Source organism: Bidens hawaiensis, unplaced genomic scaffold, assembly GCF_021521415.1.
Source record: "Bidens hawaiensis isolate Kalapana, Puna unplaced genomic scaffold, B.hawaiensis_p1.1 tig00043006_1, whole genome shotgun sequence".
Classification (NCBI taxonomy): Eukaryota; Viridiplantae; Streptophyta; class Magnoliopsida; order Asterales; family Asteraceae; genus Bidens; species Bidens hawaiensis.
In genome coordinates this window covers 83787-111108 of record NW_027497634.1, presented here as the reverse complement: position 1 = coordinate 111108, position 27322 = coordinate 83787, and the positions used below count along the sequence as shown (strand labels likewise).

Below are 27322 nucleotides of genomic sequence, written 5' to 3'. Positions count from 1 at the left end.
CGGGTCTAGCGGGGTGATCGGGCTGGGAGCCGTCGACCACCCTGCCTTCCTATCCAAGCCAGCAATGGTTTGGATCCTATGATAGACTATAGATGGTTACAAAGAATTACAAACATTTGGTAACATGACTAAATGACTAATCTCACAATATGTTTAGTAGTCTGAATCTAACATCAATTATTATCCCATAATCTGTTTTCCTAGTAGTCTCCTAGCTAATAATTAAGCACAAGCCAAATCTTCATAGGTTTCTTTTGTTGCACATTTAGTATAAGGTTTTGTGGCAACACATGCAATTAAACAAAATATATAAACATATGAATACGAAACATGGGCATCCAAAAAGCTTGAGCCGGCCCTGCCTTTAGGGAGGTTAAAGGCATAAAACAAATGATCGAGGTAAAATGCAACTTGTGTCGGGACTCTAGGTGGTCGCACTTAAAAAAGTTAAAAGATAAATAATAATAATAATAATAACAACTAGTGAAAGTTGGGTTCGAACCTGAAACCAACATGTCTTAATTATTTATATATGAGTCGTTTTAACCATAATTTTTTACATGTTACCTAGCTCGCTCAGTGAGACCATAAACGAGTTAGGTTAAGTAAAATCATTTACATTAAATCGAAGTTACATTAAATCGAAGCAATATCGTTTTTTTTAGAGTTGCACTAGTAACATTACACAAGTCCGAGTTGATACAAGTGTTATCTAGTATTTTATACTCGTGTTTAGCAACATAAACTATAATAATAACAATATTTAACGAATTTTAGCGACATTCCTTCTAACGCCATTGGAGGTGGCCGATGCAGGAGTCATTGCCTTTCTAACCTTGACAACATTCCAAGCAGTGCCGGCAACATGCCCTGCAGTTGCAAGCACGTCGCCCGTTGCTTCCCCGGCACTTTCACCAAACCTGTTTTGCGCATAGAAAATACCCGACAACTATGAAAAATATAGCATTTTTAAATGTTTTAAAAAATTAAATACAAAAGGTTGATTGTGTAAACAAGGCGGGACGAGTTGGAGCTTAACTCATGAGTAGTTTTTTAATCTCGAATCCGGGTCATTTGTTATTAATTTGTCAACTATTTGGTTATTTTATGTACATACTTTATAAATATTTTTTAATGTATTTATAGTTATAATTTTTATCTATTTAATTTTTAATGTATTTTTAGTTTTTTAATCTCGAATCGACAAGTTGTTTTTTATAAATGTTTCTAATAAGATTAATAAAAAGGTTAATTGCGGTTTAAACAAGCCAAGACAAGCTCGTGCTCAAGTGCTCAACTTGCGAGGAGTTTTTCGGTCTTGAGTTCGGCTTCTTGTTATTTGCCAGGTATTTTTGTTTACAAACATTTATAACTATTTTTTTATATATTTATAGTAACAAATTTTATAAGTAACATAGCATGTAGTTATTCTTTTTATATTTTATTTTATTTTTAGATTGGCGACTTTCTTTCTTTGTGTTTAGGTCACCACACTCCCCAAACTGTAGAGCCTCGTTGCCCCACTCTGGCCAGACTATGTTGTCTTAACCGGGCTCACGCTGGCTTTCAGAGTTTGGTTTGGGCATTCCCCCTGGAAACCATACCGCCGACTGCCACTTGAAAGTCGTGCCACCACAAGAGCAGAACTCTCGGGCGTAACACACGGTGGGACGAAAGCCTGTTGGGCTCGAAATTATATAAATTTTATAAATTAAAAAACATATGTATAAATAAAGTTGAGCTGGCCCGAGCTCGTTTAAACTCAGGTCTATTCGACCTTCAATGAGTCGATCTAAAGTAGCTGACGAACGGCTAGGCTTGTTTACGTCCTTAATTTTAATTTACCTTTCAGAGACCATCCTAGTTGCAGCACCAGAAGTGGCAGTTAAGGCTTGTTTTTGAGCAGCCTCAGCTGCATCCATCACTTTATCTAGAGGTTAACAAGTAAACAACAAATTAATATGAAAGCGAGTCAACTCACTCGCGTATAGTTTTATCGACACATGGTCAAACTATAAAACCGAGCTAAAAATAAGAAAACCGTTTAAATGAATTAAACACCATTAATGACACGATTTAAAGCATGTTGCCCACTTACCTGCCACTTCATTATAAATCGTTTGGATGTTTCTAATGTATGACACGATTTAAAGCATGTTTAAGCGTGTTCAGCCCGCTTAACCTATCTATAACATGTTTAACTAAAGGTGTCGAATAGGTTAACAAGTTGACACGATACGTTAATAACTCATTTATCAAAACCACGTAGTTTTTGGTTGTTTAAGTTTAAAAGTTATATATATATATATGGACCGTAATTTATGGGTAACTTTTTTTTTCGTGTTAACTAATTACGCCTTGTTATTTCTTAACCATGTTTAGTAAAGAGTGAACTGCGGTTTTCGTCCCTGTGGTTTCATTTCACATACAATTAAACCCGAATTTATTAACCCCGTTAAGTCTAGTCGTTAAACCCATCAGCGTGCCCTTCACGTGAGAGGGTAGTTTTGTCCTTTTTTTCCCAAAGAGGGGGCTTGCGAATTAGGATTGTGGTTTATTTGAGGAGAAAATGGACAAAATGCCCCTCACGTGAGGGGCACGCTGATGGGTTTAACGACCAGATTTAACGAGGTTAATGAATTCGGGTTTAATTGCAAGTGAAATGAAACCACATGGACAAAAATCGCAAATTTGAAACAGGACTAAAACAGCAGATTTGGATAAACCACATGAACGAAAATTGCAGTTTACTCTTTAGTAAATCATATCAATATTGCTAAATGTTTTATTCAACCACTTATATTTAATATTGTTAAACGTGACATGTGGTGTCATTCATGTTATTGACCTAGTTAGATTTGATCATGTTAAACGTGCCAGGTCATGTAACCACCTTATTAAACATGTTCATGTTAGTATTTAAGAAAACTAAATGTTTAGTTAAACGTGCCATGCACAAATTCAATAGTCATATGACCCATTTAACACAATACGACACGTTTTAATGGTTATACTTAAAAGTTCGAAAATAATAATACTTACTAACTGCATCAAGAGAAGCTAGAAGAACCTCTCCTGGAACCATGCTAAAAAATGCCTTTCCGGCTTGTGACCGAACCATTGGACCCATGACCGACCCGGTTGCTATTCCAACACCATTCAACATTGCTTTACTCATGTTTTCGGTCATCTTCGATAGTTTTCTTACACTAGATATGCACGCGCACGTAATTTAAATGACCAAATAATATATACCAATATACAAGAACAAACACGAAAATGTTAAAAATAATAATAAAAAAAACCGCGGTTTATGGCACCTTTTTAAGCTTTTATTGATCCCATTTTCCTTTCTTGAACCATTAACTTTGTTGCTTTCATTAGTAGTAGTTCTTGAGATGCCATTCTTTTCATCCATTGCTTGGTTTAAGATCATATTGCCTCCCTTTTGCACCTGTTTTCGGTCCATTAATGTTACTTAAGAAGATCGGATGATCATATATTAAAATCGGGGTATACTGGTTTTTATTAATCCCAAATATCATCATGTTGTCGCTGCCGGTCCAACTAACAAGTTGGCTAATGACGCTCCCATCTTTTAACGTATTTGTTTCCAACGGTACGTGACTTACAGAATCCTAACGTTGTTACTTGCATGTCATCGGAAAAACGTATTTGCCGAAAAAGTCACATTTTTTCCCGCAAAACTCAACATGAACACCACCTAAACCAATCACCACCAACCGATTCCGTTGATTGTTCTAGGGTTACGGCGACATCAATAATTGGAGGCTTTTACTAGAAAAAGGGTTCCTAAAGCTCCAATCTAAGGTTACAAAGATGTCTGGGACAAAAATGTTGAGTTTTCCGGCCAAAAACGTTTTTCCGACGACCTGCAACTAACGACGTTTGAATTCGAATTCTGTTAGTCGCAAATTGTTGGAAACAAATATTATAAAAGGTGGGATCGTTATCAGCCAATTCGTTAGTTGGGACCAGCAACGATCAAAAGATAATAGATGGGATTAATAAAAACCAATACACCTAAAATCGGCTACTTAATGCTTCCAATATCATGTTTTGATCACCCTACTTTCATTGGTTATGCATGGATTCTACCATGTCTATTCATAGCTTGTAAATTTTATTATAGTGTTGTGTTATACACTTATACCCATGCATACTTGGTAAATGTCTTAATTTATAGTCTTCTAAATTGATGTGTTATATGATTAGATCATTTTGTTAATTATGTTACATATATTTATAAGATTCGGAAATAAGTGGTGTCAACTCAGCCTGACTTGACTAGGGATGACAATAAAACTTGTATTGCTAATTTCAGTCTCATATCTTATTATAAAACTTTGTTACATAACCGGCTCGTTACCCATTAGGTATGTGTCGGTTTCATGCCTTGGACAACAAAATTAACAAAGTTGTGTTCACTTTTTAAAAAGTTTTGCTTTAGTGATTAATTAAACTGAATTAACTGTCAAATAACATATTGGTTATGGTTTTCTTATAACACTTCAATAACTGAACCGATCCATGCTCACCCCTACTATGTTGTCACCTCTACACGTGTTTGTAAGTAACGAGGAATATCGATACAAAAACGAACCTGGTTTGTATAAGCATTACTACATATAAAGATCCCTTTAACAATCTGGCCAGTTCCTTCAGCAATAGCCTTTGCAATAACATTATTATAAGCTTCAATCTTTGGAGCAAATTCCTTCCAATCAATATCCGTTTTTCTAGATGACGACGAAGTAGAAAAACACGAATGTTCTCTCAAGAACCGATCCAACGACTTGAAATCCCCGTAACGCGTGTCGGAAAATGTTACACCGTAGCTTAACGGACCGTCGTCTTTATCAATGGTCAAAGAGAACAGGTAGTGAAGCGGATCAAGCTTCACTACCGGTTCATCTTTGGTTAATGGCCATTGAAGGTCATCATTAATTTTGATTATCGTTGCTAATAACATACCATCGTCGGATAGTTGAATGATCTTGAAGTCACCCGTGGCGAGTTCTATGGCTTCCCCTTCATCCATTAGATGGACTTTACAACTAGGAATCGATAGAACGGTTTCATGTTTGGTGGTTCGTGGTTGAGGGTAGTTGTTGGTTGTCGCTGCCAGCGGCATTGGTGGCGGGGATCGGGGAGGGGAGAGCGTTTTCGGTTTCTTAACTCCACAACAACTCATGTTTGTTGTAAGGTTTGCTTGTGGTCCTAATGGTGATGTTGAAATGGAATGTGTTTGTAAGAATAGTAAGGTGGGAAAGGGTAAAATGGTAATTTAGAAAAGAGAGAATTAAGGCATTAATATTAATTGATGCTTTTTGACATTAAACAATATTCTTAACTTTGGCATATTTAGCTTTCGGTGGAGGGAAGATGAGTTTAAAATATTACACTTTCGTCGATTAAACACCGCGTTTATTATAACAATACAAACCTACAATACCGATTGAACACCAAAAGTGAGACCGTAGATATGAGCATGTTTGTGACAAACGTATTCTAGAGGTGCACAAACCGGGTATTCTCAGGAACCAGAACCATGTATGGTCAACAAAAGTCAAAACCAAGTCCGGGTAGTAACCGGTTCCGGGTATAGTCGGGTAGTTGACCAGTTCCATTGGGTGTTTTTCAGGTTTCGAGTAGGGTAGGTTCGGGTTTTGACCAGGTATTGGCGGAACCGGTTCCACCAGGTCCGGGTACAGTTCCGGGGGAACCCAAAGCCCGATCCGTACCCGCGGGTAGGGTAGGGTAGGGTACAGTTCCGGGTAGGAACCGCCGGGTCAGGTCCGAAACCGGTTGTTTTGTGCACCTCTAACATATTCTAGATAGTGTGTTCAATTACCAGTTTGCCCTTTGCAAATTCGAAAAAAGTGAACTTTAAACAAAAGATTTCTTTGATATCAAACCGATATTATTCTCTCATTTTGGTTCGAAAAGAATCAGATTCTTGACTCCATACATGATCTAAAGTCATGATCTAAAAAGAATAACTCTAATGCTATAGTAAAAGAAAAACAAGCATAACGTTGTAATCGGGGCATCAGGCTCGGGTTGTAAATTTATAACTGGGCCCGGATTGAGCCAATCGCTCAACAGTTCAAAACGGGCAACTTTTATGTGCTAGTCAAGAAATTTGTTCATTTCTATCGTAAACGATTACAAAAACTATATTATTTAACCACATGATATATAATTTTTTTTTTTTAAATAATGTAATTTATGCAACAACTGAAATTGACCTGTTTACATATAAACGGGCCAATACGTGGCCCGATTACAACTAAAAGAAAGAATAAAAAACTGAATATCTGGCACGTTTCCAATCGAAAAACGGGTCATACAATATGTTCAAAACGCAACAGTAGTTCCTTTAAATTACACAACAATCAAATTTACAGCTTACAAAACCGAAAACCAGACATAAATGTGACTACAGCTAACGCTGAAGAATCAATCAATTGAATAGAAATTTTTTTTTAAAATGGACATGAAAGAATGGCTAGAATGGCTACTTAATGGACCGAATCAAACCATAAATCGGGATGATGAATTGTATTACCTGGTTATATTTTTGGGACGGGAAACCAGGTAATATTTTGATCACAAGCAATCTGAGAAAGATCGGGTTCGTTTTCTATACATCATATTTCTTTGGTTGTCTCCAGTTTGCTAAACTTCTTGATAAAGAACCGAGAATTGAAATTTTGCTTTGGGCTTTTCGACCGTATAAACGCTTGGCTGCCAAATCTGAAAACTTCTTACCCTTCTCCATTGTTCGGTCAATCTGATGATAAAAAATATTTTAATTGTAAAATGAAGAATAATCGAGATTGAAAGCCGACCAGGTAATGGTCATAAGTTCAATAGAGGACTGGTTTGTTCAGAAGAGTTTGACCTGTTGGCATGTTTAATTTTCATAATTCTTTTTAAATACAAGCAGGTCAACAGGTTAACTATATAAGATAATAAGAATATTTATTTTATATTTGATCCAAACCCTATATTTACTTATCTAAAGCATAGTAACAAACGACAAGTCAAATGGGTTAAAAATACTTTGCTAAACAGCACCATGATACCCAACCAACTAATTTTTAGTTTGTGTATAAAGGCTTGCATATAGAGATATCGTTAAAAATCGTATGGGAGTATAGCTTATTGTACCTTAAATTTATAGAAATGTAACGTTTCTTATCTACTTAATCCTGTTTCAGTTTTAAAATTTTTTAACAAATAGTAAAATGAAAAGTGGTCAACAGGATATAAAAATAAATAAAAACACGTTTAACAACCAAATGGGTCATATGGGTATTACGTATTAGATTAAGACTAAGAGACGATTAAGTAAACCGAGCCACATTGTTTATTCCGGTTTGGGCTGGTTTTTTCAAGTTTTGGGCCAGCCCGGAAGACCAGGATTTCTCATCAGCTTAGACCAAGAACTATACCATCGGGTCAACAGTTCCGTCGATCTAGATCGGTTTATGCACACCCTCAATCTATGGCACTATGCTATGAACATTTTGCAGTTTTCAAAGAATGAAAAAAAAAATAGTAAAGAGGGTTACTTTATATGGATGTGACAATTTCAATAAAACTATTACTAGATTATAATATATCTCACCTTGTGTATTTTCCCATTCCTCAAATGGTACCGGATACCAGACCAGTTTATAGACTGAGAAAAATGTGAGCGGACTGCTGAAATCGGGTATAAGAAGTTATCCACAACCATTGCAACAAAGACCTGCTCGTAATCAGTTTGACTAAATCAATTCAAGTTTGACTGATAATCCACCATAATAACAAATAAAGTGTTTTACCATTTTGGTCAAAAAGTCTTGAAAAGACGAATATGAAAACTTACCAGGCCCCAATTGTAAGCACTAAGTGAGAGTGGAGGTGCCTCGGGAGACAACATGTTGCATAACCGAACTTCGATTCTTGTTAAATTCCACATTGAAAGAAGTTCAATGGCAGTGCATATCACAAGACATCCAACAAGTCTCAACCCTAACAAAATTAATCAATAACATAAAAATGTTAATGCGTTTAAATCTTTTAAAGGTGTTTAAATATTTTCATATGATTCATTCATGTGAAATATGAACAAATGTAGAATGGTTTACGAGTTTTATTTCCAACTTGTCAAATGGGCAGTATGACGTTCAAAATGTAATGTAAACTCAAATCTGATACTTAGAGCGAAAGAAAAAGAGAACTTACCATTAGGGTTGAGAACATCTTCGGCTACATTATACTTGAAATGAAATCTTAATGCTGCTGCAATATGAAAAGTAGCCATAACATACGGGGATACAAATCCCCAAGAAAGATAGCAGTGCACAGAAAATAAACATCGGTTCATTATCCAGTTTATGTATGTTGTGTAGGACTCCAAGACGAATGTTTGTTTCCTCAAATAATTCCAGTACCTACACAGCATAAGATAAAATTTTAGTAACTTAAGGTTGTTGGTCTCATAGTTATTAAAAGCCCTCGCTTCTTGCGCCTAGGCCCATATTTCAGGCGAGGCTCAATAAATGCGCTTCTAGTTCCTAGGTGAGCGCTTCGGCAATGTCTACGACAAGAACATGTGAAGATAAAAGCCGAGCAAAAGAAACGCAACGAGTGCTATTGAAACTTAGATCTAGGAGAGGTCAAAGGCATTATATTGATACATTTTGTTATTCAAGTTAAGAAATTACATTTGAATCTTGACTATTTTAAAACTTTTGATACTAATTAGATGACATTAAATGTTATATAACTTTATTTATTTTATTTGAAGAATAACATTATTTTTCATGTACATAATATATTTTTTATTTATTATTTTAGTGTGTGTTTTTCTTCAGGCCCTCGCTTTTTTTTTTTTTTGCGTCTTGCGCCTAAGCCCCAAGTGAGGCCTATGTGCCTTGAGTGCGCCTAGTGCATTTAATAACTATGGTTGGCCTTAAATAAATGTTCCTACAAGATGCAATTTCAACCAATTTATTATGAATAGGTCGATTTACGTTATGTGTTCTCTCTTAACGTGTCAAACCAGTAAAGTTTGGAAAACCAGATTAAAAGAAAGGGGTTTGAATGAGTAAACTTGTGAAATGAAATAATGTTTAAGTAAATTCGTAAAGTGGTCAAATTGCTCTCGTGGGCAATGTATATGACTAGACATAACAAAATAAATTAACACTCTTAATGGAAAGGACGTAAACGGTGACAAAATATGATATAAAGAATGATTGCTGTTATTTCCTTAGCTTAAGAACAAAATGTGATATTTGCTATATACCTAAAGAAAGAAAGTGTAATTCACTCTTATGCAGATTTTACAGTAATACTAAAAACAAGAAGTGTTTCTAGTCAACCCAGCAGGCTCCCAAATTCTCCCCATTTTGACCCAACCACCCGTGACCCGACCAGCCCGTTTTGCCACATAGACTATATAATCGTTCTACTTTGTATGTTCAGACCTAGAAAATGTAAGATCACTGGCAAGAGGATGAGGGAAAACTGCAACAGGAGGTGATGTAATGAGCCTCTTATGAGCACCTGAAAAAAAGAAACAAATATGAGCAACTGAGAGTAGGTTTTCCATCAAAATAAAATATAATAAAAAGATTTAAGTAAATATACTGTTTTGTTGAAGACATTATGCTTCAAATATGTCATGACCGGGACATGTTCATGTTCACTGAACAAACAACCAAATACGAACGAACGATTGAACGAACAAAGTTTTGTTGTTGGCGTTAGCTCATTAAAAGAAAATGAACATGTTTGTGTTCATTTATGTTCGTTCGCTAACAGTATAAACGAACGGTTCATGAACGTAAACGGACATAACGACCCAAACATCACTGAACATGGATGAACAAATTGAGCGAACACCAATTAAAAGTAAATGTGTGCACCAAATTGTTGAGCCTAAAAAATAGTAAAACTAACCTATTTATCTTCATAAAATTTACATGTTAATGGACCTCAAAAATTCGAATGACTATATACACAAACTTAAACCAACATAAACTAAGAAACATGTATGAACGTAAACAAACAAACATAAACAAACAAAAATACTGTTCACTGAATATTCGATTTGTTTACTGGTCTATCTGTAATGTTATATCGTTCAAGACATACATAATACAGAGCCACAGCATGACACAAGTCTTGCTCAAAATCTTGATAACAAAATAGCAATAACTAGAGAAGCAATTAAAAAAAACATGATTACCAGATATAGCTGCGAGGGTCATATCATCAGAGTAACCACCATCAGAAAGTTGTGTTACAACACCATGTTTGTCAGTTCTGAAATCATCTGCATGCATCTGCAAATAAGAAAAAAGTTCCCATAGATGAATAAACAGAATTTGAATTACAAGTTAAAACTAGATAAAAGTTTCTTGCCATCATGCAGCCTCCCCAAAGAAAAAACGTCCTTCCACCGGTTGCAAATCCCATTGAGCATGGCTGTAAGGAGAACAATGTTACTTACTCATAAACAAAAACATAAGAGCTTAAAAGGATACTAAGATAAATAAATTAAACAAAGAAAGTTTGTAATTACAAAAAGAAAAGCTAACTAAACACAAATGGCGAGGTTAAAAAACAAACGGGTCAAATGAGCTGGATAACAGGTCATAACAACTGATTCTGTCAACATGTCAAAGGGGGTCGAGGTTGCATAAAATACATTTTTCTACAAATAATTAGTGCATCAGATATGTATAAAAGCTATACTGTTTTAATAATAATCTATTTTTTTATGAAATTGATAGAACGTTTTATGCATTACAACACACTTTTAGCTCATTTAACCTGTTTCCTTTGTACCCATTAGATATAAACATAACCCAATCAACCATTTATAAGTAGATAGACCGAAATTGTCATTTTCTAGTAATTACAAACACATGGCAGAAGAAAGAGAAATATTCCTTTTATATGTTTTACCATGTGATACTCATAAATGCAGTAACTTCCCAAACTTCCCGACGGTAAATCAAGCGGATAACCAGTTTGAATGAATATCTGCATAAATTAAAAGGAACGCAATTAAGGCTAGTAGAACTTTGTAAACAAAAGACAGAAAAAACATTAAATTCAAGAACTGAGTACCATCTATCAGTAGATGGGAGGAATGTGCATCAGCATGATTATACCTCGGGGTTCTTTATCATCTCTGCAGTCAGGGCTCCAATTGACCCGGGATGCAGTCTGACATCGTCATCCAGAAACAATACATATTTGCTGTCTTTATGCATTTTCTCCACACCAACCTGCAATTTAAACCATAGTACAAAATAAGTTAAAAACTTTATTTATTAGGAAAACAGTTCACACTTTTGCTAGTCATAGAGTGTTTATGTTTCATGCTGATGTAGCAAGACGTACAAAATCTTGAAGCAATTCATAGTTTTTTTTTATTCTAGCCAAGTTTTAAAATAGCAAATTTACCTAGAACCCATTAACTAACCTATAAAGTGATGCAGTTTCGACTAGCAATCAAATGGCTCAAGAACACAATGATTTCATTCAAACCGAATGATTCGGTGAACAAGCTTAAAAGCTTACAAATACTTTAATTAAAAACAATCAACTGTGTAAATAAAATGCCTAACAACCCTATTTATAAATAATAATAAGCATTTGGGCCGGGCTAACTTAATGGACCGGATGCTCCTGCATCATAAAGGCGTGAATATAGATTAACAAAAACAACGTTGACCTTTTATGTTGCGCTGACTTTATTGTTGCCTTTGAGTTGGTTATTTTTCTGTTTTCCTAAGTTAGATGCATGTATGAGCCTTTATATAGAGAGGATTGTCTCTCCCGTCTAACTCAACAGAATTACCTTACGAAAAATATCTTCTCTCTCTCTACTTCCACTCACTACAACTAACCATGATATTTTTTAAATAGAATGGTTCATGCAAGCAGTCTAGCCTTAAGTAACTTCAAAAATAGAAAATGTTGCAAAGATTGAAGAAAAAAATGAATCTAAAGTAAATTTGCAGCATACCAACTGATTATGAATTTTTTGACTACATGTTTTGGAGGGGCCCGCTACAATTAATCTTGCATCAACATCATCCTGCATCCAAGTAAGGAAGAGAATATAAACCAAGCTAGAACTCGTATATAATTTAAAAATTGAATACATTTAATGCAAAGTTGTTTAAAAAATGGAAGTTAAACTTGACCAAGAATCCCATAACTTTATTTCTTAACGATTAAAACAAATTTGAAGTAAGAAATATAAGAACATGCTAGTGGTCCACAATATTTAATACCTTAAAATCTAGAAGTAAACGAGACACAGCATGATAAGCGGGGTCTTCAGTACTATCCACAACAAATAGGAACTCCAGTGGACCACCATAAAGAGAAGTTAACTGCATGCAGTAATCCAGATAATTAAATGCCAAAAGTATAAAAAAAATACAACCGTGTATGATAAAATTATAAAAATATGCCAAACTTGTAAGTAAACAAAACCAAAAAAAACGTCCCCGAAAAGGGCGAAGTATGATAGGGTATGGCAATTATCCATGGCCACAAATATGAAAATTGACCTTAATAAATTAAAATACAGCATTAGCGATGTTTATGATAAATTTCTATAAGGTAAAGGATGAGCTTAATTGAAATTTTGCAGAAACGAAACTTGGCATTTACGTCAAATGTAAATTATTACAATTATTTTGAGGCATTTCAATACACGCATGTAATCCGCAAAACTGAATTTGATCTTAATGTACTTTATATGTGTGGGAAGAAAAGCAATCATCTTAATGTTAAAATATGTAAAGAACTTGCATTTATATGTAAAACAATTACATTTGTGCGTTTTGTATGGTACCTGGGTTCTCCAGTTGTGCAGATTGTGTTCTCCAAAACCTTTCAAGGGCATTACAACCGTGACACCTGGCAGTTTAGCCTGGGTTGAATGTTCAAGGTCATGAATATCATGACTAAGAAATCCAAAGGGGTTGCCATCTTTCATACATTTTTTCATCTGTCTAATTTCTCGGTTTCTGCAATCGATAGAATAAATTTTTGTCAACTTTCAAATTAAGTTTTACCAAAAAAGTAATATACACAGAAAAGGGTTTTGTAGCAAATGCTAGATAAAAATTAGGTTATAGATATCAATTTGATACCTCACATACGCTGCACCAGCCCATCCAGCAGCCAGAAGTAAGCATATTACACATCCCTGCAGCATTAATATTTCCTCATATAAAAGACAGCCTCCCAAAATAAGTTTATTAAAGACTTTTTTATAAAATTCAGCATTACACCGAAAGTGCCATATGATGTTAAATTCAGTCATTAAACCCATAAAATATCCAAGCCTTAGCTTAGTCATTCTTACAGATAAGATGAAGGATGCTTCTACATTGTAGAACTATTGAGTGCATTTTCTAACATAGCGTGTAGGTTGACTTTAAAAAATCAGTAAGCAATTAACAAAAATAATCTGCTTTAACAAATCAGTGAGCAATTAACAAAAATAATCTGCTTTCAGTCATAGCATTCTACATTTACTCGGAATGGTATATATTTAAATCTTGCACAGCTGTGCTAGAACCTAGGAAATATTCAAAATAGGTTTTTACATTGTTGCAGGCCAAGCACTAAACAAACAATTTCATTGTTGCACACTTGCACATTACAACTATCCACTAACTCCCTACGCCTAATAAAAATGATTCTGCAGCTGTTAATAATTTAATATACAAAGGCATGACTCATGAATGCACACTTGCACACATTACAGCAATCCACCAGAACCCTATGTCTAATAAAATTGTTGTACAGCTGTTAATATACAAAGTCATGAATACACACTTGCACATTAGAAGTTTACAACTATCCACTAATACATATGTCTAATGAAATGGTCGCACAGCTGTTCGTATACAAAGTCATGAATCAAACTCTTCTATAAACAAAATTCCAAATTACTTATATACATACACAATAAGGAAGGAAATTTCCAGGCAGTTATTATTTCTTTCAAAACAGCAAGAAAGGATAATTGTGACAAACACATCAATTTAGCAAAAGGTTTACTCCTGTGTTCAAGTAGACAACACATATGTATCATTTCAATTTCACTTTAATGACTAGTAGACTAATTTTCAGAGCCTAGATTCATAAATTGTACCTCTCCAGACTCCAATAGGACAACCACTGAATTAAACCCTATAACAAAAACCACAAAATGCAAAAATGTTGATGTTTAGCTAAACTGAACTCCAAATCAGCCTTTGATTCTAAAAAGTACCAAATCGAAACCTTGCATGCGCTTGTTTGATTCAATAAAGTGTTCTTAATTATGCAAAACACTAAAACTTAAATTTCAATAAAGTTCATTCAAACATCAACTTAACTTCAAGTTAATCCACTTTCCGTAACCAAGCACGGCACTTAACCATCACACCTCATCAACACACGTAAATTCAACATAAGCATTACACACGAATGTAACGTAATTCAGCTAAACAGACTACAAATCAGTCTTTATTTCTAAAAAGTACCACATCTGCAAACAAAGTGTTCTTAAGTGTAATAAAAGCTAAGACCTAAATTGCAATAAAGCTCATTCACACAACTAATTTCGAGTTAAATCCAAGTTCCATGACCGAGCACGGCACTTAACCGTCACATCTCCTCTACACACAAAATTTCATCATAAGCATTTGTGCATTACACATTTGCACACGAGTATAACTAATTCAAATAAACAAACACCGAATCAGTCTTTAATTCTAAAAAAAAGTACCAAATCTAAACCTTGCATGTGCTTTTTCGCAGCATGGCTGGTCCAAAACATAGTGTTCTTAATTGAACACAAATATAATAAAACCTAATATCAATAAAGTTCATTAAAGAAAAACTAACTTCAAGTTGAATCCAAGTTCCGTAAACAAACACGGCACTTAACCATCACATCTCACCTAGACACTAAAACTCAACAAAACACTAAAGCCTAAATTGCAATAAAGTTCATTCATAAAACAACTATTTTCAAGTTAAATCCAAGTTCCGTAACCATCACATCACATCTCACCCACACACAAAAATTCATCATAAGCATTAACTTAATTCCACAAAGCACTAAAACTTCATTTCAATAAAGTCCAATCAAACATCAAATAATTTCGAGTTAAATCCACGTTCCGTAAACTAATGCTTACTGTTCTTAACCATCACATCACATCTATCTAAATTACAATAAAGTTCATTCACAAAAGAACTAAATTCGACTTAAATCCACATTCCGTAACCGAACACATCACTTTACCATCACATCACATCACATCAGCACACAAATATTCACTATATCCATTACACACAAAGTCACAACCTAATTCAACAAATCAATCACCAGATCCACACAACAACTAAAACCTAACTGAAGAGGTAGGTCCCAGCAGAGCCCAGTTGGACCCGCAAGACTCACCTCAAAGAGGGACGTCTGCGCAGTTGAAACCGCAAGACTCACCTTCAACAGGAACGTCTGCGCAAAGGCTAAACTCACAAGACTCACCTTGAAGAGAGACGTCTGTGCAGAAACCAACTGGATCCGCAGGACCCACCATGCTCAGAGACGTGACGTCCTTAAGCGCTGTACGCAAGCTGTTCCTGCAGGAAAAGCCTCCCAATGGTCGACGTACTCCGCCTGTTCCCGCAGTAACGGATATTAGCCATCAGGGAAGGCTACCCGCGCAGCAAGGCTACACGCACAAGGCAGTTAACTCTTAAATAATTCAGTAATGTCACCTGAAGAAGGAGTGAGCAAGCCGGGAACACTCCCGCCCAAAGCCGGGAATACTCCCGCCCAAATGAGCCAGTCCGTACGCTACTGGAGGACCTTTTGTACTGTACCTGACGAGGTATGGATAAAAGGTCTGACCAAAGCAGCGACAGCTCACTGTGACAAAGGAATAGTACACAGCCGGCCTGGTCACTATCAGCCGCTGCCTACTCACCAACCCCTGTCACTATTAGCCGCTGCCTACTCACCAACCTGTCGTAGCACGTGCATAGCCTGCAGTTGGTGGAAAAGAATAGTACACAGCCGGCCTGGTCACTATCAGCCGCTGCCTACCCACCAACTACCAGCATGGCATGTGCGTAGCCCACAGTTGGCAGAACAGGAATACTATTCAGCCAGCTGTACCTTCTTGGAAACCTACCTTCGGCTATAAATTCTCCAACACCTTGGAATGGTATGGACATTACATTATCTTACATTATCTGATATCTCATTATCTTATCTTCTCTAGCAATCTCTTAATATACACTTATATTCAAGAGCAATCTAGTCTGATTCTCACGCCGGAGGGTGGTCACAAGGAGGTACCCCCCCTTCTCAGTGACGAGCTCACGGTGTCTGTTTTGCAGGTCATCAGAAGAACCATCTTTGCCGGACCTAACCCCTCGTGGGAAACATCTATTTAACCCCCAGATTATCCGTAATCTGCCCGGGGTCAATTAGTGTTTCTTCATTGGCGCCATCCGTGCATAAAAGCTAGAACTAATTCTCTCAGTTTTTTCAAAACCTCCGAAAAGATGGTTAACGTTACTCCGGTCCCCAGGCCAGGGAGTAACCAAGAAACCCCGGTAACCACAACCCCAGCTACTGGGGGGAACACCGGCGAATACACACATTTTACAAACACTACCCCGGTTACCCAAGCCGGGGCAAGTGCAGTAAATTTTACGAACACTACCCCGGTTACCCGAGCCGGGGCAAGTGCAGTAAACAATCCTCCCCTGGGATTCATTGATACCCAGGTGGAAAGACAACAGACGAGGCCCCCTCGCCAAACACTTGAACAAGTTAAAGCGTGGGCGGAAAAACATCAAAGGGAATTCCAAGCTGAGTTGGATGAACGCTTACGTTCACTCCAACAGGCTGACGAATTCGGAAGCACTCGACAACAGCTCAACATGAGCAATGAGTGCGAGTACTTGGACGATGATTCGGAGGAATCCGACACCGACGTAAACCCTCGCCATAAGGCGAAAGGGAAGCGTAAGGAAACGGACTTCCAACCAAGAAGGAATTTTGGAGAAACCTTCAAACCAAAAAACGAGGGTGGAAACCCACGTGACTTCTCTAAAACCTTCAGACCAACCGCTGCAAATGCGGGAACCTCCAAGTTTGCAAGGGACATTGCGGAAGCAATCGCCCCAAGAAGTGCCAAACAGATGTCCAATATCGGCACCTATGATGGTATATCCGACCCAGACGATCATTTGAACAGATTCATAGCGGGGGCAACCGTCAGCAACTGGACGGAACCCACGTGGTGTTATATGTTCCAGATGACGTTGGTTGGAGCAGCCAGAGCGTGGTTCGACCGTCTACCGGTCCACCACATCTACGATTGGGCAGACTTCCAACAGAAGTTCAGCCAACACTTCAGTCAACAAAGAAAGTACATTGAAGAGCAATGGACAATCCTCAACTGCATCCGAGAGGAAGATGAGTCTTTACTAGACTTCATCACGCGCTTCAATTCAAAGAAGCTAAGTCTGGGCAGTATTAGCGAAGATCTTGTTCGCGCTGCTTTCATCCAGGGCGCGAAAGACCCAGAGCTCATCCGCACCTTAACGGGTAAAGATGGCATGCCATCCACATGGGATGCCATCATGACAGCAGCTAAACGCTTCACGGAAACGGAAAAGCAACTGGGTAGAGATCTTACCCAAAGCACAAACCTCTACACCCAGAAAACAAGAGAAAATAACGTCCTTACCGCCCGACTAAACAAAAAGAGGAAGCTAGGTATTTGGCAGTCAAGGGTAAACTTCGACACCTCATCCGGCTCGCACCCTCGGTTAGGCGGAAAGGACAACAGGCAGTCGTCGAACCGGAACCCCCGGTGGACGCCGCTCACCAAAAGCGTCACCGAGATTTTCGACACCGAGAGGCTCCCATGGCCAAAGGCTCCAATAATCCGAGAGCGTCACAACGCTGATCAGAGCAAATTCTGTGACTTCCACAGGACAAAAGGCCACAACACCAACGAATGCATAGACTTGAAAGACATCATCCAGACATTCGTCAGAGATGGAGAACTCGCACACCTCGTGGCGTAAAGGATGCTGAGCAGGCCAACGCGTGTAGAACCCCAGTTGGGAAAAACACGAAACTATAGCTACAATGTTGGAGACTACATACTGCGTAAACAACGAGATTCCGAACCAAGTGCATATCGGCTCGATGGCACTCCCATCCAAACAACATGGAAAGGAGCTCAATTACACAGTGCATGTAGATCAATTCCAAACTTGTAAAAGAAAAGGCCTAGAGCCACTTCTAATGGAAATGATTCTCCTTATCACATTGACGCTGATAATCTTACATTTATACTTATGAACTTTCCACACTGATATGCCGGTCTTCACCGCATACATAAGTGGGGAAGTAAGTCGTTGCGTGTGGAAGGCGGCAAAACCCGCATAAACACAAAAAACGGCTAACCTTCACGCAGGTCAGTTATAGGTAAAGTTGGGTCATCCCACTAAATGAAAGTGCCGGTCCTACCCGCACAAATCATGATAGAGGAAACCGAACTAACCTATTGACAACCGCGCGTCGAACGGTTAATTTATTCAAAACACTGATATGCCGGTCTTCACCGCATAAATAAGTGTGAAGAAGTCGTTGCGTGTGGAAGGCGGCAAAACCCGCATAAACACAAAAAACGGCAAACCTTCACGCAGGTTAGTCATAGGTGAAGTTCGGTCATCCCACTAAATGAAAGTGCCGTCCTACCCGCACAATCATCATAGAGGAAACTGAACGTTAACCTATTGACAACCGCGCGTCGAACGGTTAACTTATCCAAAACACTGATATGCCGGTATTCACCGCATAAATAAGTGTGAAAAGAAGTCGTTGCGTGTGGAAAGCGGCAAAACCCGAATAAACACAAAAAACGGCAAGAATTTCTAAGGAAAAGATGAGGAAAACCTTCACGCAGGTCAGTCATAGGTAAAGTTTGGTCATCCTACTAAATGCAAGTGACGGTCTTACACGCACAATCATGATAGAGGAAACTGAACATTAACCTATTGACAACCGCGCGTCGAAAGGTTAACTTATTCAGAACACTTAGAAAATCTCTTAAGGAAAAAATGAGGAAAACCTCCACGCAGGTCAGATATAGGTAAAGTTTAGCCATCCTACTAAGTGAAAGTGACGGTCTTACCCGCACAATCACGAAAGAGGAAGCAAAACTTTAACCTATTATCTGCCATGTTGAAAGGTTAACTTATCCAAAGTACTTAAGAAATTGCTAAGTTAAACTAAAGTATGCACAAGCGAATCATATATTGTTTATGCGGCAAAACAAGTGCCAAATTAAACTATAATATGCATGAGCAAGTCGTATAACGTTTATAAAGCAAGAGTGACGGTCCTACCCGCACAAAAGATTTATATTCCATAAAAATTCAACTGTTACAAGAATGGCCGGGTATCTACCCGCCTACAAGAATATATAAATCTATACAAAGACGTAAATCTATCCTAACAGTGGGAAAGGATTTAAAAGATCAAGCTTCAGGGCCACTCCCTCCAAACCCACTTGTACCCGCACCATCAGTTGGCTGTGGCGGTTCAAGGAAGGTCTTGAGAATGGTTAGCCCATCATCAGCAGCAGCAACTTCGTTCACCTTCTCCACCACCGGGTGCGGGAAGGCGACATACTGGTTCACTGCTTGGTCATATACAGCTTCAGTATCCACATCATATAAAAGGAAGTTGGAAGGCGGGATGCCCTTCTCAACGAACCCTAGACCAAGCAGGAAGCCAGCCTTTTCCCCATCCTCATGAGAAGCGTTGAGGGCTGCGCTCATGGCATCGTCATATGATGTGTCCGTGAAGACCCGATGCACAACCTACAAAACAAAAATACAAGTATCAAAACCTTTTCTAAGTACAAAGAAAAGCGTAAAGATATTATGAAGCTATGCATACCTGCGACAACGCTTCTCGTAGAAGCCATTCCTTGGTAACCAGAGCCTCCTGGAGGGCAGCTTGAGCTTCATTACGGGCTCGTTCGGCTTCGTTCTTTGTAAGGTTGGCAAGCAACACATCTTTGGCTGCAGCCTCTTCGACGCCCTTTAGCTTACGCTAAGTGTGGTCAAGCACCCCCCTCTGGTCCAAGATCTCTTGGAGCTTCTTGGCATCTTCCATGGCCAAGGCATCATGAGCCTGCTGGAGCCTCTCTAATTTGGCTTTGAGCTCCTCATTCTCAGTGCGTAGAGGCTCAGCAACAGCTTCAGCCTTGGTGGCCCTCTCAGTTGCGTTCCGTGCAGTTTCCTTAGCCAACCGAAGCTGTTCATTAACAGCTTGGGTAGCCTTGGAACGGGCCTCGAGACGGGCCTGAACTTCAACGTCGAAGACCTTGAAGGCCTTCTCCTTCTCCGCAGCAACGGCGGAGAGTCTCCTGTTCTCCTCCCGGATAGCCCGCGCCTGAGCTACTTCTTGGATACGAGCCGCCTTTAACTTGTCGTTTTCACGACAAAGTAGCTCGACGCGCGGCTGCATCCGGGCAAGGAGAATTCGAAGCTCGTTTGTCAGCCTACCCTCTTGGTAGCTCGACATAGCTTCTCCCAGTGCACCACTGGGGGCGGCGTGGCGCGCCCACTCGACGCAATCCACAGCCGTCCGAAGGGTGGTTCCCCGGCGGATATTCCACCGCGGAACAAACACCTCATTCGAATCCGACACTGCAAAAACAAAAAGCAGTTAGGAAAAGATGATAAAAAACAAAAATATATATAAAAAGGCCAAAATAACCCTACGCACCTGTAGGGTCGACAGTAGGCCGGTAGCCGCCAAACCCATCACCCGAACCTAACGGATATCCATCCAAGAGGTCAGGCAGATGGGAAGGAGGCAGAGATTGGCTTGAAGCCCCGAACATACCTGCTGAACCGACCGGGGACGAGGTAGTCGCCGGCGCCGGAGGCACGGTCGAAGCCGCTGCGGTAGAGACCATCGGAGGTGAACTCACTGGAGGTGAACTCACAACCGTGGCCGCCGCTGCGGAAGAACCCGCAGAAAATATCACCGCCGGCTCAGTGAAGGATTCTGTGAAGATCGCACTGACAGCCGGCAGGGATGATGTTACAGTTGGAACAGTTGCCTCAACCGAGTGAGCAACTGAACCAACACTTGAAGCAGGCGCAGTCGCCTGGGTCATCGCCTCGGGTAGGTTGACCAAACCTACCATCATGGGTCCAGAGGTGCTCCTCCCCGCTCCACCCTGGAATGCAGTTGCATCCACGCCTGCATGAAGACAAGATAGTTAAATATAATGGCGGAAGGATATGCAGTTGAAGTAAATGAAAATTATACTTACGAGTTCTCTTCAGCTTGAAGGTTCTGATAGGCGGGGACGAACCCGATGGAGCCGGCCTCTTCACGCCGCTCACCGTCGTACTAGGCTGCCCGGAGGTGACAGCTGTCTCAACCTCCGGAACAGTGGTCTCGTCACCACCAGGGTTCCCCGCCACCTCTTCACTCTCGGTCTCTGACTCTGACCGATTCCCTTAATCGGCAACAGAGGCAACCTTCGCCTTACCCTTCCCGCCAGCAGCCTTCTTCTTCCGCGTGAAGAAAGGACCATCTGCGGATTCCTCATCAGAAGATGACAAAATTAGAGGAATTCCAGCAGAGGTTTGAGCATTGACAGGGCGAGGGTTAAATAACTCCTTACCTGGCCGCGTGGCGCTCAGAATCGGGTGGCCCGGCGGGTAGACCTCCACAAACCGATCCGCCGTTTGCTCCAAGATGGGCAACTCGTTCTCATCAAGAGCACGGGTACCCATCCGAGCGGGACCACCAGCTTCCCGCGGATGCAGGAGCGATTGTAGGTCGTTTCCCTCTGAAACAAAAAGAGAAACAGTTAGAAGAAAAACCCTAAATCAGCAAAGAAGACAGAGCATACCGTAAGGGATAGAGTTCAAACCGTATTCAAGGACGATGGGAATCTGTGGCGCCTCCGCCCCAGCATCCTTCCACACCCGGCTCATCCCGAGCATCACCATCCCGGACTCCGCAAAGCGGTAAACCGGAGACTGGACCCGGGAAATCTTGGAGAACCATTCCGCCTCCTCGTAGTTGAAGGCGTGAAGCTTCGGGAGAGCTCTCCCGTTCTTGAACGTCATCGCTATGGGGACGACGCGAGCGGAGATATAGAAGAACTCCCGCTTCCAAGACCGAAGACTGCGCTCGGTAGCGCAGATCTTCAAACCCTTGATCCGAGTGACCAAGGTATACCACCCCTGGATGCACCTCCAGGAATAGAAGGTCATCAGGCGGTCGACATGGGGCTCCACGCCCAGAATGAGGGACACCCATTCAAAATGGCGAATCCTGGCGATCGCCATTGGGTGTACCTCCGTCAAATGTACACCGGGTCTCTCCAAAACACGGTACACAAACTTCGTCAAGGGGAACCTGAGATTCCCATAGATGAAGAATGCAGCATACACCCCTATTTTGCCCTTGGGGGCATCGTACACCGTCTGGTGTGGCTCAAGAAACTTAGGCTCGAAAGGCTCGAGCATGAACTTCCTGACGATGTACTGATACTGGTCGACGGGAAGAGCACACTGGCACTCGCCAGCAGTACTCTTATCGTCCCTATCAGAAGTGGACGTCGGGTTCTCGGAATACACGTCCGACTCTTCAGCAGTAACTTCAAGATCATGAGAAGAAATGTTTTGAATTTAAAGAACGATTTCAGGAGAATGCTCGACAGAAAAGTTAGAGTATTCGCCGAAAATCGTTTAGAAGAAGAAGAGAGGTGAAACTGTGAGTTGAGATGCATCCTCTCCTCCCTTTATATACTCATCGCAATGAATGCGATGAATTTAATGCGGAAGAGAGTGGAAAGCGCAGGTGCAATGAAACTATAACACGTGGAATATGCAAGCTGGCAACAACTATTGACAAGACGCGTGCCGTAAACTTCGCGGCCACGCGCCCGAAAACTCGCGCCCACGCGCCTGAAAAAGCGTCTGGAATAACCATATACTGTCACGTCGCCATAACTTCCTGCACGTCCTGACACTGTCAGAAGAAACCGTCGGACGACGTTTCAACAGTTTGGACTGTTCTTATCCTTTCACCAACTCTTCAAATTTCAAAAAGATTCAAAAAGATTCAAAAAAGATTCAAAAGTAAGCGGGACTATACCCCTTACCTTGGCAACCAAGTAACTATAAGACAGGTGCGAGTACAGTGTTAAGGCAAAACCCTTCACATACTTAGCACCTGCAGGGAATTGAAGCCAAGAATACCTCAGCAACCAAGTAACTATAAGATGGGTGCGGGTACAGTGTCAAGGCAAAACCCTTCACATACTTAGCACCCGCAGGGAATTGAAGCCAGGAATACCTTGGAAGTAAAGTAACTATAAGACGAGTGCGGGTACAGTGTCAAGGCGAAACCCTTCACATACCTAGCACTCCGTAGGGAATTGAAACCAAGAAGGATCTTCTGGGCCATGCTTGCGGAAACGGGAATAACATCCCCGCATAGCGGGAACGTCGAGAACTAGATTGTTTGAAGCTCCAAGATGGAATTGGTTGTTTAAACATAATTGATCACTATGTTCAAAACTACCAAAACCTCATGGAGAATCTACACAAGTGGAACTCAACGCTCCTGACTTGCGAGGAGGTTACAGACCTACCCGCATCATACCCAAAGATCAAGCAGAAAAGTCGGGAATTTCTGCATGTGACATTAGGACTTCCGCGGGAAGAATCCCCTTGGAAAACCTTAAAACTAAACCCTTTTCAAAACCCTTTGCTTAAGTCCAAAAGTTCACCTCACTTATTAACAATTCATGAGAAGAACATTGGACTGGGGGGACTTGAAGAGGTAGGTCCCAGCAGAGCCCAGTTGGACCCGCAAGACTCACGTCAAAGAGGGACGTCTGCGCAGTTGAAACCGCAAGACTCACCTTCAACAGGGACGTCTGCGCAAAGGCTAAACTCGCAAGACTCACCTTGAAGAGAGACGTCTGCGCAGAAACCAACTGGATCCGCAGGACCCACCATGCTCAGAGACGTGACGTCCTTACGCGCTGTACGCAAGCTGTTCCCGCAGGAAAAGCCTCGCAATGGTCGACGTACTCCGCCTGTTCCCGCAGTAACGGATACTAGCCATCAGGGAAGGCTACCCGCGCAGCAAGGCTACACGCACAAGGCACTTAACTCTTAAATAATTCAGTAATGTCACCTGAAGAAGGAGTGAGCAAGCCGGGAACACTCCCTCTCAAAGCCGGGAATACTCCCGCCCAAATGAGCCAGTCCGTACGCTACTGGAGGACCTTTTGTACTGTACCTGACGAGGTATGGACAAAAGGTCTGATCAAAGCAGCGATAGCTCACTGTGACAAAGGAATAGTACACAGCCGGCCTGGTCACTATCAGCCGCTGCCTACTCACCAACCCCTGTCACTATTAGCCGCTGCCTACTCACCAACCTGTCGTAGCACGTGCATAGCCTGCAGTTGGTGGAAAAGAATAGTACACAGCTGGCCTGGTCACTATCAGCCGCTGCCTACCCACCAACTACCAACATGGCATGTGCGTAGCCCACAGTTGGCAGAACAGGAATACTATTCAGCCGGCTGTACCTTCTTGGAAACCTACCTTCGGCTATAAATACTCCAACACCTTGGAATGGTATGGACATTACATTATCTTACATTATCTGATATCTCATTATCTTATCTTCTCTAGCAATCTCTTAATATACACTTATATTCAAGAGCAATCTAGTCTGATTCTCACGCCGGAGGGTGGTCACAAGGAGGTACCCCCCCCCTTCTCAGTGACGAGCTCACAGTGTCTGTTTTGCAGTTCATCAGAAGAACCATATTTGCCGGACCTAACCCCTCGTGGGAAACATCTATTTAACCCCCAGATTATCCGTAATCTGCCCGGGGTCAATTAGTGTTTCTTCACTAACATAACATTATCAACCTAACATAATCATCAACAGATCGTAAAACACAAGAATTATAATCAAACTCCTCACATGAATGTGAACACACACCGCGAACGGAGTACACAAAGCTCTGTTAACAGCAAACAACAACGCACCTATCGAATCTAACACGACTAATAACCCCTAGACCGCGTAAACTATCGAAATCGAGTTCGAATTCGTCGAAATTGGATACAATTGAAGGTTTAATCACGTCACATTTATCAAAAAAACTCACAAGTTTAAACTAATTCAACAAATCAATCACCAGATCCATTATCCACATAATAATAATAATAATAATAATAATAATAATAATCAACTACAACTAAAACCTAACATAACGTAACATTATAATCAAAATCGGTACCTGAATGTGAACAAACACTGCGAACGGAGCACACAAAGCTCTACTAACGGCGAACAACAACGCATCTATTGAATCTAACGCCGACATCATCACTAATAAACCCTAGCTATTGAAATTGAATAGAATTGGATGTGAATTAAACTATATATGTATATATAGTTTAATTGTTGTTGTTGTCAGTTTTAGCTTTAGTTATCAGATCGCCATTTGAACGACGAAGAAGAAGAAAGGACTGATGAAAGAGAAAGGGGTTAAAAATGTTAAGACCGCGTAATTTATTTCAAAGGACCGGATTGATGGATGTATGCGTCACACTATCAACAACAACAACAAAGCTGCCTCTGCTGGCATACTGGTCCCAAACTAATTTTATATTATTGTTATTATCATAACTAAATCATAATCATAATCATAATCATAATAATAATAATAATTAATGAGTTTACACACTTTCTAGTGGTATTCTCAGGATTCGGAACCTGACTTCATTGTAAAAAAACCCGGTCCGATCAGTTCGGATCTCACGGGTCTTACTCGGTTTATGTAAAGAGAAAATGGCCAGATCCGCGAGTCCCGACTCGGCCCAGACCCGGTTAATGGTATGAATAAGGCCGGGAACCGGCCCTATTATAAATGACCGGGTCTGATCTGGATTGGGTCTCGTGAGTCTGACCATTTTCTCTATACATAAACCGGGTAAGACCCGTGTGACCCGAACAGATCAGACCCAGTTTTTTTACAATAGGGTATTCTTAGGTCTCGGGACCTGTAGACTCAACTGTAAAAAGCCAGGTCTGATCGGTTCGGGTCTTACGAGTCTAATTCGGTTTATGTATACAGAATATGGTCAGACCCGCGAGACCTTGCGTGACTTTGAAACAAAGTGTGTTTGGATGTTACGTTGAAGAAACCTGAAACCCTTCCCGAAGCGGTCGTTGCCTGGATGATCGAGCAGCGCACCCAACTACAGTTAGAACCCAAACAATATAACACCCTTATTTGATACGATACGTTATTCTTTAACTTGCAAAAACCAACACCCTCTTTAATTTTGGAATGATTAAAAAGGTTACACACATACTTAATTTTTATTTTTTTATTTAAACACATAATATGATCGTGGAGACCTGGATTAACAACGTTAATGTAAGTTGTTCTTTGACTCTTTAGATCAAACTTCTTTAATCAACTTTTTTTAATGTCTATTTTATATAACAAACAAAAAATACTCAAGCCAACAAAATCACACGCGTAACAAAAGCCACTAGTACAGTATGGGAGTGTGAACAAAGACAAACATTTCTTTTATGATTTTATCCCAATGGATAGAGAGACTATTCCAACTAAGACCTCCACTTTAAACTTTAAAGATATATAGTTAATAAATTGATTAAGTGTTATAAGTTCTAACATGTCTGAAGAAACGTGGATCTACTCACTGGTAGCAGATCTACTTTCCTCGGGTGTGATTATACTATTTCACCGATGGTTCTTCTGGATCTGTGTTCTTCCACCTACAAAATGAACAGCGCCGTTACTTACCCCTCAGAAAGGGACAGAGGGGTCCTCTTTGGGGTAACCCTCCGGCGTGAGAATCAGTATATTGTGGAGAAGATGATAATGTGTGTAAGGGAATCTCAAGAGTATTGCTGAATAGCTGAATACCCTCTGATTGTGAGACTGTGTGTTTGTATGTAACTGACTGTGAGTGAATGTAATTCAATATGATTGAATGTGATATCACTGCCTGTAACTGTCAATGATTGAGTATGAATGTGTCATCAAAGTGGAGTTGATGCTGTATTTATAATGCTAGGGTTTCCACTGATTGGGCTCAACCTCGTTGGCCTCCTCCAATCGCACTGCGCCACGTG

General features: G+C 40.2%; 2 protein-coding genes across 2 annotated transcripts; both read right to left on the bottom strand.

The window, feature by feature from the left end:
* Positions 1–669: 669 nt before the first annotated feature.
* On the bottom strand, positions 670–5623 carry LOC143594016 (senescence/dehydration-associated protein At4g35985, chloroplastic-like). Its single transcript, XM_077073448.1, has 5 exons — positions 4625–5623; positions 3321–3454; positions 3043–3209; positions 1846–1930; positions 670–920 (listed from the first exon to the last, which is right to left on the bottom strand). The coding sequence occupies exons 1-5, from the start codon at positions 5213–5215 to the stop codon at positions 764–766; spliced, it is 1134 nt and encodes a 377-aa protein (XP_076929563.1). The 5' UTR covers positions 5216–5623; the 3' UTR covers positions 670–763.
* A 719-nt stretch (positions 5624–6342) lies between these two features.
* LOC143594015 (uncharacterized) lies at positions 6343–25628 on the bottom strand. The gene is made up of 14 exons (XM_077073447.1): positions 25449–25628; positions 13203–13258; positions 12902–13076; positions 12333–12434; positions 12062–12133; positions 11202–11318; positions 10993–11070; positions 10447–10509; positions 10271–10367; positions 9507–9585; positions 8260–8468; positions 7901–8046; positions 7658–7780; positions 6343–6817 (listed from the first exon to the last, which is right to left on the bottom strand). Exons 1-14 carry the CDS (start codon positions 25536–25538, stop codon positions 6668–6670), a joined length of 1557 nt encoding a protein of 518 aa, XP_076929562.1. The 5' UTR covers positions 25539–25628; the 3' UTR covers positions 6343–6667.
* Positions 25629–27322: the final 1694 nt, after the last annotated feature.

What these genes read in the sequence shown, in the direction of transcription:
- LOC143594016 (XM_077073448.1), bottom strand. Translation starts at nt 5,215, where the DNA reads ATGAGTTGTTGTGGAGTTAAGAAACCGAAAACGCTCTCCCCTCCCCGA. An exon ending in GTAATGCTTATACAAACCAG is followed by an intron (nt 3,455 to 4,624) that starts GTTCGTTTTTGT and finishes GACCGAAAACAG; the next exon opens with GTGCAAAAGGGAGGCAATAT. An exon ending in ACTAGGATGGTCTCTGAAAG is followed by an intron (nt 921 to 1,845) that starts GTAAATTAAAAT and finishes TGCGCAAAACAG; the next exon opens with GTTTGGTGAAAGTGCCGGGG.
- LOC143594015 (XM_077073447.1), bottom strand. Translation starts at nt 25,538, where the DNA reads ATGATGTCGGCGTTAGATTCAATAGATGCGTTGTTGTTCGCCGTTAGT. An exon ending in AGATGATAAAGAACCCCGAG is followed by an intron (nt 11,071 to 11,201) that starts GTATAATCATGC and finishes TAATTTATGCAG; the next exon opens with ATATTCATTCAAACTGGTTA. An exon ending in GGAATGGGAAAATACACAAG is followed by an intron (nt 6,818 to 7,657) that starts GTGAGATATATT and finishes TTTTATCATCAG; the next exon opens with ATTGACCGAACAATGGAGAA.